General features: G+C 43.9%; 1 protein-coding gene across 1 annotated transcript; it reads left to right on the top strand.

Annotated features, from left to right (window-relative positions):
- The first annotated feature begins 8,478 nt into the window (after positions 1 to 8,478).
- LOC115396708 (serum amyloid P-component-like) lies at positions 8,479 to 12,211 on the top strand. Its single transcript, XM_030102701.1, has 5 exons — positions 8,479 to 8,569; positions 8,754 to 8,808; positions 10,949 to 11,051; positions 11,138 to 11,435; positions 11,582 to 12,211. Exons 2-5 carry the CDS (start codon positions 8,754 to 8,756, stop codon positions 11,798 to 11,800), a joined length of 675 nt encoding a protein of 224 aa, XP_029958561.1. The 5' UTR covers positions 8,479 to 8,569; the 3' UTR covers positions 11,801 to 12,211.
- The last annotated feature ends 37 nt before the right edge of the window (positions 12,212 to 12,248 follow it).

Genomic DNA, 12,248 nt, shown 5'->3' with positions numbered 1-12,248 from the left:
GTAGATTTCTAGCATTTTCTTCAAGAACATTATTGTGATATTATATATTTAAAGGAGCTATCCATGATTCTGCACAATTTTGAGCCCTGACTTCAGTTTGAAATGTTGGCTCCGCCCCTGAGCTCTCTGACTGGTTCCTCACATTGAGAAAACCCTCCCACTCCCCCTCCGCTCTGCTCCCACTCAGCGTGCACGACGCTACAGGCACATCCCATACGCGTGCACAATCCTCCGGAGGAAACAGCAGAAGCCACTTTGACTCTTTTTTTGTTCAAAATAAATGGCCACTTCGTCTCAGGTAAACCATATTTTACCTTGTCACTACATGTTCAATGCAGAAAGTAACTTGTTGCTCCTTCGGCTTCCATACTGGTCTGTTTACCGGTGTTGTGCACGCGCTGAAGACGGCCTCGCTCCGCCCCGCCCCCACTGCTGCTGCGCTGCGACTGGAGGAGAGAGGTCGTCACACTAAATCCTCAGGCAGCGCTTTGCAGGGCCAGATATCCAAAACATACTGATCAATGTGTGATTTTTTTTTCTTCACAGAAATGTAGCATGGACTTGCTAGTACATGATGTCTAAAGCATTTTTCTCATCGTGGTTAAATTAAAATCGCGGATAGCGCCTATAATCAGTCTTTATTAACCAACAAAAAACACTAAATTCAGCTGTATTTATTGGAGAAAAGGGTACTCATGTGAGGCGGGGAGGCTCAAATCGATGGCTGGGAGATTTAACTCTGCAGTCCTTCATGTGCACATGCGCAGTAGTGCAAGGGTTATGTAATGCATGCACTCTTGACGAGGATTATGTAATGGAGGCACATCTCGATGGGCAAGCACATTTTGACAGAACACCGACTGCGGGACGGACACCGCAGCTAATCCGTACTCATTATAATCAATGCTGTGGCTCACACCGGCCACGGTCCGGCTGCGGTTCGGCTACGGAGCCCAAACCGTTCCGGTAACTTTCCGCAAAGATCTTATATTTCCGCATGCTGTAGCCCTACCATGTAAAGCAGCATAAATTTGGTGGGATGCAAATGACCTGCGCAAAAAAAAAATAAAGTCTGTCAGTCCGTTGTAAGCATATTAGGAATCACTCCACTCTGGTGTTGACAGACAGTAGTCCCCCGCAGTGTCGCCTTCTTCTTCTTCTTTGGGGTAAAAGTTAGCTTGCGTCCCTACAGTTGCACTACCTCCACCTTCTGGTTCTTATAATCCGGTTTTTATTTTACAACTCATACGGACAAGTTATGTTGGCATATTGAAATTTCCACCTCATTAAATTGACATACAATCTTGAGTTAGATTACCAATAAGTCATTTTATCAAGTTGATATACAATAACTCATTATGGAAAGTAGAAATAACTGACACAGAAAAGTTAGAACAACTTATGGACAATATCACTTATTACAGTGTAGTTACAGGTAAAGCGCTTGTTGCAGTGGAAGTACTGGATAGTTAGTAAGGAAAGACAAGGGTGATCTTAAGGGCTGGGTAACTTTAGTAATTGCAGATCATTAACAGTGGATCACCAATAATCAATTACTGTGTAATAAACTGTTTAAAGTGAAGCACCAGGTAATTTAACCCAACATCAATTAATATTAATCGGAATAAACTGCTATTTATTCGTTAATAACGTCAAATAATGAGCTATTTGGGAATGGAGTGGACCACAGTGTGTTGCCCTGAAGGCAATTGTTTTCTATAATAAGTTCATGTGATTAAAAAATGGTAAATATTAGGGTGTAACGGTACACAAAAGCCACGGTACGGTACGTACCTCGGTGTAAGGGTCACGGTTCGGTACGTTTTTCGGTACAGTGGGGAAAAAGTAAAAAAAAGCTCACAAATGTACCAGAACATTTTTCCCAAGCTTTCCCATGCGACACATTATTGGCCCAGTTTACATGGTTTTTTTTCAATCCCATTGTAAATAATAGTATTAAACGCGAGTGTATTCATGTACAGCATACAAAGCGATCCACGATGAATCCTCGTTTACAAGGACCCTGTGACATGCGCACAAAGTCTCACAAGGAACTTGCAGGTCTTCCTCTCTGCAGCAGCAGTCCTCAGCGCCAAGCAGAGAGTTTTTATCTGCTGATATCTGCTCAAATAATGTCCCAAAATCTCCATGATACGCTGCTGAAGGAGCGGCTGCTTCCCTGACCGCAGCACCGCCGTGCGGAGCAGCACGTCTCAGTGTGAGCTCTGCGCCGCATGCCGATGTTTCGAATTAACTGGTGCCCGTGTTAACTTGTGATCAATAATGACTGGAACATCTAGCCGTTCTAGCGAACCTCGGCTATTGACAGTTACAGTGAGTGTGTACGTTTAAAGTCTTTTGTGAGTCTTACTTTAACAACTGCTGTAATCAGCATGTGTTTACACAGACCTCCGCTGTCATTCGTTAACACGGGAACCAGTTAATCCATAACACCAGCGGGCGATCGCTCGTATTCTACTATGGAGCTCTTTATACAACTCGCTGTTGCGCGATTTGGTTCCATCTCGCCTCTCCAATGTTTTTTATGTCGGGGTTTTTTATTAAAAAGTGTTTTTCCCCCACCGTGGCGTTCTCTGCTGGTTTTTTGACTGTGCTGCTTCCCGTTTACTGGCACGTCACACGTCACTCCGTATGAGGGAACGCACGCGGAACAAATACTCTCCCGTTTAATCCGCTCCGCCACACGCTGCAGCTCTCATTCCGCTTGTACTTTCTTCTTCATTTGTTCATGTTTGGACCTGCTTGTTGTACTTCTTCTTCTTCTGTGATAATGGTGGTTGCTGGCAGCTTTTAGGCTCATTACCGCCATCTAAGGTTGGAATTTTTTTTTTTTTACTCACTGGTGTATTCGCCGTGTGATTGTGTGTGCCGAACCGTGACCCCCGTTCCGTGACGGTACGGGACAAATACAAATACCGTTACACTTCTAGTAAATATGTTTAAAAATGTTAAAAAAAAATTGTTAAAAGTGTAAATACTCATTCAGAGATGTTCTATGTGTGAATTTCATCATTATTTATGCATGTTGTATGAAAATACGGAGAAATAATTGTACTTCCGGTTTTGCCGCGTCACTTCCGGTTTGCTCTATGCGACTTCTGGCTTCAGTTTCTTTTTTTGTTTTTGTTTTTTTTTTTCGCTTGTCCTGTTCGGCAGCTGGGGCGTGCAATATTGTATGATTGTAGCCTTTTACTATTCGAACAGATTTTAATGTTAGCAGCAGGATGAGACTGAATCTCCTCCTGCTGCTGCCTTTATTTAAAACTGGCATCCGGCATGGCTGCTGGACAGGACCGGGACGGAAACACTCAGAGAGCAAGGGACAGAAAGAGAGAAAGATAAAGAGAGGGAGAACAACATATACAAATTCACAATACAAAACAGTGTTGTTGACACACCACACGCAACCAAGAACAATCCCAAACCCCAATCTAGACAACACCAAAACAGAGCTGACAACCAACACAAAAACTGATAGAACCAGAAGCGAGATATATATATATATATATATCTCGCTTCTGGTTCTGGTATATTAGGGCTGTCACGATAACAAATTTTCTCATCACGATTATCATGGGCAAAAAATATCACGATAAAGATATTATCACGATATCAGCAAAAATTTAACTAATAATGGTACAAACATTCAGATTCATCTTTAATTTTATTTTAGTTTGTTTTCTCTCTATTCCCAGATGAATTACATTCAGAATACCTGTCAAATTAGGAGTTGAAACAATATGAGAACAGTAACTGTACAGCTGCATACCAAAAGTGTAGCTGCACTCAACTAATTAAAATCTGATGAACTGAGTAACAGAGGATCCACAGCAGAGGCGTAATTTACGTAGGGTTCGTGGGTTATGAAAACCCACGGGCCCTGTTGGGGTGAAATCCTGTCCCACCACCACACTGCCTAGGATTTTTGTCTGTTTGTTTGTTTGTTTAAATCCGAGGAGGAATGAGCTGCTTCTCTCCAGCCAGAGACGCTGCTTCTGGCTAGGGCCCCGAGCTGAAGGGGGTCCCGAGGGACAGCTGACATCGCCAATTTCAATGACAAATTTAAGGCGCTACGCTAGACACTGCAACGACAACGTGTCGAAAATCCCCCACATGGGGCCCTTTTCCGAGTACTCACCAGTTAGTTGCAAGAAGGGGGCCGGCGGAGAAGACGGCAGATATCAGCGACACAACTTGAAACCCCCCGGACACATTACAATGACACGTCTGGAACCTACCTAATGAGGCCCCACTACTACCCGGCTTGCATCGACATGCAGTCAGTGTTGCTAAACACACTTTTTTCGGGTTACGGGACTGTCTTGCTGTCGTTATCGGCCACCGCTAACATGTTTAGTTCACTCGTGACGCTCGCTAACTGGGAGCCACGCTAGCTAGGAGCCGTGCCTCTACCGCTGCTCTGCTGTGTTTATATGTGAGGGGAGGGGGAGAGGTAGGGGTGCTGCAGGAAGGAGACGAAGCAGGGCGGAAGAACAGCCCCTCTGTCAGCATAAAAGCAGTGTTTGAACACAATGTGGTACCATACCCTCGTGAGCATCAGTTGAACAATATTGTACTGCAGAAAGTAGTGTGTTGCAACAGAAATGGAAAGAAAAAGGCAATTAACAGTGGAACAGAGACAGACCATCATAACACTGAAAAATGTAGGTCTTTCCTACAGAGAAATTGCAAAGAAAGTCAAGGTGTCAGTGAGTACAGTTTCCTTCACCATCAAAAGGGTGTCAGAAACTGGGGCAAACTTTGACAGGAAGAGATCTGGCAGACCCAAAGCCACAACTGAATCAGAGGACAAGTTTCTGAGAGTCAACAGCTTGTGTGATAGGCGGCTCACAGGACAACAGCTTCAAGCACAGCTTAATAGTGGTCGTAGTAAGCAAGTCTCTGTTTCAACTGTGAAGAGAAGACTTGGAGCTGCGGGTCTGACTGGACGAGTTGCAGCAAGAAAACCATTGCTAAGACGTCAGAATAAGACAAAGAGGCTTGCCTGGGCCAAGAAACACTGCCATTGGACTACTGAAGACTGGAAAAAGGTATTATGGACTGATGAATCAAAATTTGAATTCTTCGGTTCATCACGCAGGATCTTTGTACGGCGTAGAGTAGGTGAAAGGATGCTTCCACAGTGTGTGGCTTCAATTGTCAAATGTGGCGGAGGAAGTGTGATGGTCTGGGGTTGTTTTGTTGGATCCAGAGTTGGTGACTTGTTCAGAGTGAGAGGCACTCTGAATGCAATACCCTCTGGTATGTGTCTAGTTGGTCAGGGGTTCATCTTACAGCAAGATAATGACCCAAAACATAAATCCAAGCTATGCCAGAACTATCTTGCGAAAAAAGAAGAAGCTGGTAAACTTGAAAAGATGGAGTGGCCAGCACAGTCTCCAGACTTAAACCCCATCAGGGGTGGACTGGGACAAAGATTCGGCCCTGGCATTTTCTGTCCAGACCAGCCCACTACAATATTAGCAGACGCTACACACAAGTCCGCAATTCTTGCAAAATCTCCTCTCATGCATACTAAGAGAGTCATATTCCTTGACAACAGATAACAAATAAAAGCACATAACTATGAACTCAAGGACAAAAAATGACACCTATAGCAATCAAGCAATCAGTATTTATTCATTATAGTGTCAAACCACAACAGAAGGTATGTAATGACTAGGAGTGGGATGAGACTAACAGGGACCTCATGCTACCCTTTCAGTTCTTAGTCTGTGGCTGTGAAAATCTTTAGGTATAAGCACAGCATTATTTAAAACCAGATAAGAGCAAAATATCCTTACAAATAATCTAAACATAACAAAATGCAGACAGCAGCGTTGTGACTCAGCCATTATGATATAAATAGAAAATTGAAAAAAAATATTACCAATAGGCAGAGTTGGGTATGTAACGACAAGTAACGAACGTTACAAGTAGTTAAATTACTTTTGATCGGAACGAGTAGTGTAACGGCACTACTCCTTCTAGATTGGTAGTTAAACTAGCGTTACAAATGAAACGCTACGATTGTTACTTTTACAATGACTGCAAATAGAGCAACCAAAATATTATTATTTATTTAAGCGGAGTTCTTTTTATTACCACCAGTAGATGGAACGGTGGCCATACGAGCAACTACTCGCCATCTCTTCCGGGTCAGGGCTGATGGAACCGTCAAAGTAAAATTGGTTGCCTTATATAAATTTGTGCCCCACTGACAACACTGCACTCCCTCCTACTGTAAATGCCCCTTTTAAATGAATATTCAGAAGATTAGGGACCCACGCCCTTTCCCTATCATTGACAAAGTTAGACAAGCTCATAAATACCTTATTTGTGTCTCTGGTCCAGTGGCTGGTTCAGCTGTTAGCATCGTAGTAGCTTAGCTCGAAGCTTAGCTGGAAGTCAATCAGAGCCGGACTACGAAAGTGGACAAAATACTCCTTCCAGTGGTCCAGGGGATTGTGTATTAGCACGTCAATTAAATCCGAATGGTTATATGAATAATATATGAAATACCATGCCTATCATGCAACGACACATACATCGGGGAGATGGGGAGACCATCTGGAACATGGAAAAAGGAACACCAGAAGGAGTGTGAGAAGGAGACAGCCAACAGACTAACAAAAGCAATAAAGGAACAAGCACAACAGAAGAATTTGAAATCTGCCATATCAGACCACTGCAAGAGACAAAACCACATCATGGACTGGAATAATGCCAGGGTCATCCGTGCTGAAAGCGCTAAGTACCAACGCTGGATCAGAGAGGCCATCGAGATCCGCAAGTGAGGTCCAAGGAGCATGAACCGTGATGAGGGGGCGTACACCTTGTCTCGCACGTGGGACGCAGTCCTGGAGAAGGCCTCAGACAGTAGGGGGTGTAATTTCCCCCTACTGTCTGAAAAACATCAGAAGAAGAGACAGCAATCTATATGACACGTCACTTCCCATCATGACGTGCCTCCTGAGGAAGGTCACCGGATGTGAACGAAACTAGTAAAGGTAACTTTACTCTCACCCTTACCTGTCTTCTAAAAGAACCTTTATCTGTTAAGTATTTCTTTGATTTGTTGTAAATAAAATGCCTAATGCTGGGTTGTGAACCGCTAGCGGTAGCTCGCTCGCGAGCTAGCTAGCGTTACCATCGATGCTAGCGTCTCTCCCTCCAGCTTGTTGGGGTGTTTCTGTGGCGGCTGGTCTCTCGTGAACCCTGTACTGCTGTTGTAAAGCAGCTTTTCCTGACACAGCCTACACCCGACAGTATTTACAGTTAGGAAAACTGTCACAGCGCAGTGTGCTCATTGTTAGCTGCCATCGTGTACCCGAGTCAACTTGAACGCAACACCAGTCGTGGCTGCGTTGTTGTTTTTTTCAATCAATGGAACATTGCGCTGCATATATGTGGATAACTGCAATAGATTGCATATTTAGTTAGTTCATGTTAGTTCATGTTATTATCTGAAACTTTCAGGTAACATCATCGCTCCAAAAAAATTATAAAAAAAAGAGTGAAAAAAGAACGATGAGGAGAAAAATGACGTGTACACAGTTATTGATTTTCCTAAACAGTTATGATTTATTATCCATGCCCACGTGTATACATTGACACCCCGACTGGTGACAGCTCTCAAAATCATTGAAAGTACCAAAAGAACAGCGTGTATTTCTCCCTCTGGTTACAATGATCACGCCATAGTTTTCCACACAGCTGACGTTTATTATTCGTCACTGTCAAACTATAAAACACAATCAAAAGATAAATTATTTACAAGGACAATCACAGAACAATAAAATAACAATATAAGTGAAAACATATCTGCTAACATCAGAAACACACCTCAATGGCTGCACACAACACCAGACGAAAAAAAGGGTCCAATCTTCATTAAAAGTTCACTTCAATAAAAACCTTAATCGGCATTTCTCTCAGCTCCAAAAGACTAAAGCACACACGAAGAGGGGCTGAAAAAGCAGCAGCATCAGTGCAACCCCAAAACATGTCCCAGTGCAACAAAAAAAGCACACTTAAAATTTCCCATCATACAATAAGATCACATCTTAGAAAATCTTAATCTACCAAAAATAAACAATAAACAACATAAATAACTGAATATACATGAGAATTATCAATTAAATCATTTGGAACAATTAGGCTTGTCCAACAAATTACAACAAAATTAAATGAAATTACGGTATAATTTGGCAGTTAAAGCATGAAAAGCAAAGTAATGGAGATTCAGATAACTCTTCATGGACAAATGAACTTTGAACTTTATTTTGAACATGTGTTAGTTTTTTCATTGTGGCATTGAGGAATCAGCAATATCGAACAAAACTCTTTTCAATATCAGGGTGGTACTCTCAGTGAATTTTGTTGATTCATCAACATACTGTGAACAAGGCTGTGTGTGTTGCAAAAAAGAAGAAGAACCAGTTAAGGAAGGAAATGTATAGACACACGCACCCAGCAGAGAGAAGTGACTACATAAGAACAACCAAACCTTCAATGCTGATCAGTCAGGTCTGACACAGATTTCAAGGTAAGATGAAAACATTCCAAACTGATCATCACATCAAAAGCTTATTTTCTTCATCAATTAAAATCAGATTGATGTCGAAGTGATGTTTTTTCCAGTCTTTTGACTGTGTGTATCAGGAGCAACCCAACATTGTGAAACTTGCCTGATAAAATCTAACTTACCGTGATTTTTCTTTGCCTCACAGATGAAGCTGCTCATTGTTCTGGCCATGCTGGCAGCAAGAGCTGCAAGTGTTCAAGGTACGCATGTATTTGACTTCACAGGATTATACTCAGGGTTATCTTTGCAAAACACGAGTAGTCAGAACACACATTTGTTGTATTTTATTGAATTTCAGTTTGTTTTTCTTCATACAAGGGAAGCGGCTACACAAATATTGTGAAATATTTCCAGATGTGATGTTGTAATCACGTCAATACATTTCACTTGTGTTTGTTACTTAAGAGAAAAATAACTGAATATTCATAACACAAATGATTTTATCCCTCTATTTTGCGGGGGCTGTTGTTTCCCCGCATGCCTGGGGTTTGGACTGGCTGTGGTTTGGGGGGCTGCTGGCTCCGGGGGGTGCACACCTGTCTGCAGTGGGGGGGGGGGGGGGGGGGGGGGGGGGCAGTTGTGGGTGGCGGGGGACCTGGACATGGTGCTCGGTGTTCCCTTGCCTCTGGGGGGATCTCCCACAGGACAAGACGGATGGATGACGCGGGAATGTGAGTGTGCTTGGATTAGGTTTGACTGGCTGTGTGTGTGTGTGTGTGTGTGTGTGTGTGTGTGTGTGTGTGTGTGTGTGTGTGTGTGTGTATGTGTGTGCGTGCGCCAGAATGCAAGTGTGTTAGGGCTGACTGGCTGTATGTGTGTGTGTATGAGAGTATGTGAGTGCTGGGGAGGGCCGGGCGGGAGAGGGAGGAGGGGGGTGTGCTGGATGGGTGGATGGGGCCGGGGGTTGGGTTGGGGGGTGAAGGGGGGTGGGGGGGGGGGGGGGGGGGGGGGGGGGGGGCTGGTGCCCTGGATCTCGGGGTACGTGGCTGGAGCGCTGGGGGGGGGGGGGGGAGGTACTGGCCTTGGGGCGGGTGGCCGCGCGTGTGGGCCGGCTCTTCTAGGTATGGTCGTGGCCCTCTCTCTGGGTGGGTGGGGGTCGGCTCTTGGGCTCTTGGGTCCTGGGCTCTCGGCTCTGCCTGCCCCGGGCATCCCGGCTCCCACCGGCCGTGGCTCCCTGGGGCCCGGGCCCCGGGGCCGCCATGGCTCCCGGCCAGGGCGTTCCTCTGCCCTCTTCTGGACCGGAGCGTGGGCATCTGACTGGGGGAGGGGATTGGATCTGGGCTCTGGGATGGCCGCTGGTTATCTGGGCTTTGAGGGCCCCTCTGGCCTGCTTCAGGCTTTCGTAGGGGTCCGGGGTCATATATGCATGAACACTGTCACTATCACTATTACATTTGCATGATCACGCTGATCTTTGATCTTTAATCACTCTTCACATTCTACTTGTGGAATTAGTTTAATAGTTTTCCTGTGGTGGGTTCGACTAATAGTGATCTGTTGCAGGGAAGGGGAAAAAAAAAAAAAAGTAAGATGCCCTTTGTCATACCCTTGTACTAGTAGTAGCTGATTGTGTAGTGTTTAACTTTACAAAAAAAATAATAATAATAATAATAATAATCTGTTCGGGTTATAGCAGTCCTGGTGTTAGCTATCGATTTTTAGTCAGTTTCTCTGTTAGTTATAAGTGCTGTGGTTATGGATTGTTCTCTGTCACATGTGATATGTCGTATTGGGAATGTATATATATTATGCTATCCCCCCCCCCCCCCCCCCCCCCCCCGGTTCCCCCTCTCTTTCTCTTCATCTTTCTCTTTTTCCTCTCTCTCTCGCTCTCTGAGCGTTTCCGTCCCGGTCCTGTCTGGCAGCCATGCCAGATGCCAGTTTCAAATAAAGGCAGCAGCAGGAGGAGATTCAATCTCCTCCTGCTGCTAACAGTAAAATCTGTTCAGCCAGTACAAGGCTCCAATCATACAATATTGCACGCCCCAGCTGCCGAACAGGACAGGGAGAAAAAAAACAGCACAAATGATTTCTTCGCTCTATTTTCAAGCAAATGTAATTTAAAAGTTTGACACATATGTAAACTTGTAGATAAAGTATGAGGAAGAAGCAAGCATAAACATCACAAGACATTTTGATATCTGGGCGGTAAAATTATCCTCCTACATACAGAAATCCCCTTAAGTTCAAGTGTCACAGAAGTATTTGGTTGTGTTTTTTAGTCATGATCTCTGTTGTTTATTTTTCATGTTTCACTGACGTAATGATTTATCACATGCTATTACCAATGAAATTAATAATTTAAGTATTTTAATGAACACTTAAATTTTTTTTTTCCAGATCTCTCTGGGAAAATGTTAACATTCCCGTTGCAAACCAACCAAGCTCGTGTCAGGCTGGTAACACCCAAACAAGAATTCAGAGCTTTGACTGTCTGCCACAGGTAGTAATTAAATGTAAAACCTGATGAACACACATCCTCTCTGACTGTCACCAACCCCATAACAAGCCAGTGTGTCGTACCTGCAGATCGTTTACGGACATCAAAAGAGACCACGGCCTGTTCTCACTGTCCACGTCTGGGTCGTTCAACTCCTTTCTGATATTCTGGGATGAAACCAATAAGGAGATGGAGGCTCACGTCAGAGATCAGGGTTCAGAGTTCAGGGGACTGGACTACAAACCCAACATGTGGCACTCCATCTGCACCACCTGGGACTCGGTGACCGGACTGGTGCAGTTGTGGTTTAATGGAAGGCCGACAATTCGCAAATATGTGCCCGTCACATCAGCTATTACTGGAAGCACGATTATCATTCTTGGACAGGTATGGTTTTATTACTGAACATCATGATCAATAGTCCATCACTGGTTTCTGAATACACACAATTTGGATTGGTTATTAGGGTGTAAGGTGTGAAAGTTTTAAAATGTAGAGATGTTTTTCTCTGTTGCTCTACGTTCCCCCCACAGGAGCAGGATGCTCACGGTGGAGGATTCGACAGCAAGCAGGCTTTCGTCGGGATGATGTCGGACGTCCACATGTGGGACTACGTCCTCTCTTCCTGTGAGATTCAGAGCTACGTCGATGAGCTCAACTTCACTCCGGGGAACGTGCTGAACTGGAAGGCGCTGGAGTTCGAGATCACAGACAAAGTGCTGGTGCAACCGAAATCCTCCGTCTGTCACTGAAACTGTGACAGATGTGTCGGTGTCTGGGAAAGCCTTGCTGTGGTTCACTTGTTTTGGGTTTCCAATGAGGAGAAATTGTTTATATCGGCCAGTTATGTTCATTTCCTGCTAATTTCATTATACACTATTGACTTTTCTTTCCCCATCCCATAATAATTTTGAGAATCTTTGTGCATTCACCCTGTTTGGGAACAATTTGACTATGTAATAAATAAAAATAGATTGTTTGCTCTAGAATTTGCTAATGTAGTCTTTTCATGACACTACAACCATTTTTGTTTAGTTATTTTGATATTGTAACACACACTGAGTTGTCTTTTTAATATGAAAAGTGCATTGTGAATAAAGATTGATTTGATGTAAACAAAAATCAGCGGTTTAGCAAATATTATATTGATTAAAATATGGAAGCACAGCAGACAAGGGTTTTGCTTTGTTTCTTTTATGT

This window comes from Salarias fasciatus, chromosome 11 (genome assembly GCF_902148845.1).
Source record: "Salarias fasciatus chromosome 11, fSalaFa1.1, whole genome shotgun sequence".
Classification (NCBI taxonomy): domain Eukaryota; kingdom Metazoa; phylum Chordata; class Actinopteri; order Blenniiformes; family Blenniidae; genus Salarias; species Salarias fasciatus.
The sequence above is the reverse complement of the archived record's forward strand: the minus strand, read 5'-3'. Positions and strand labels throughout refer to the sequence as shown.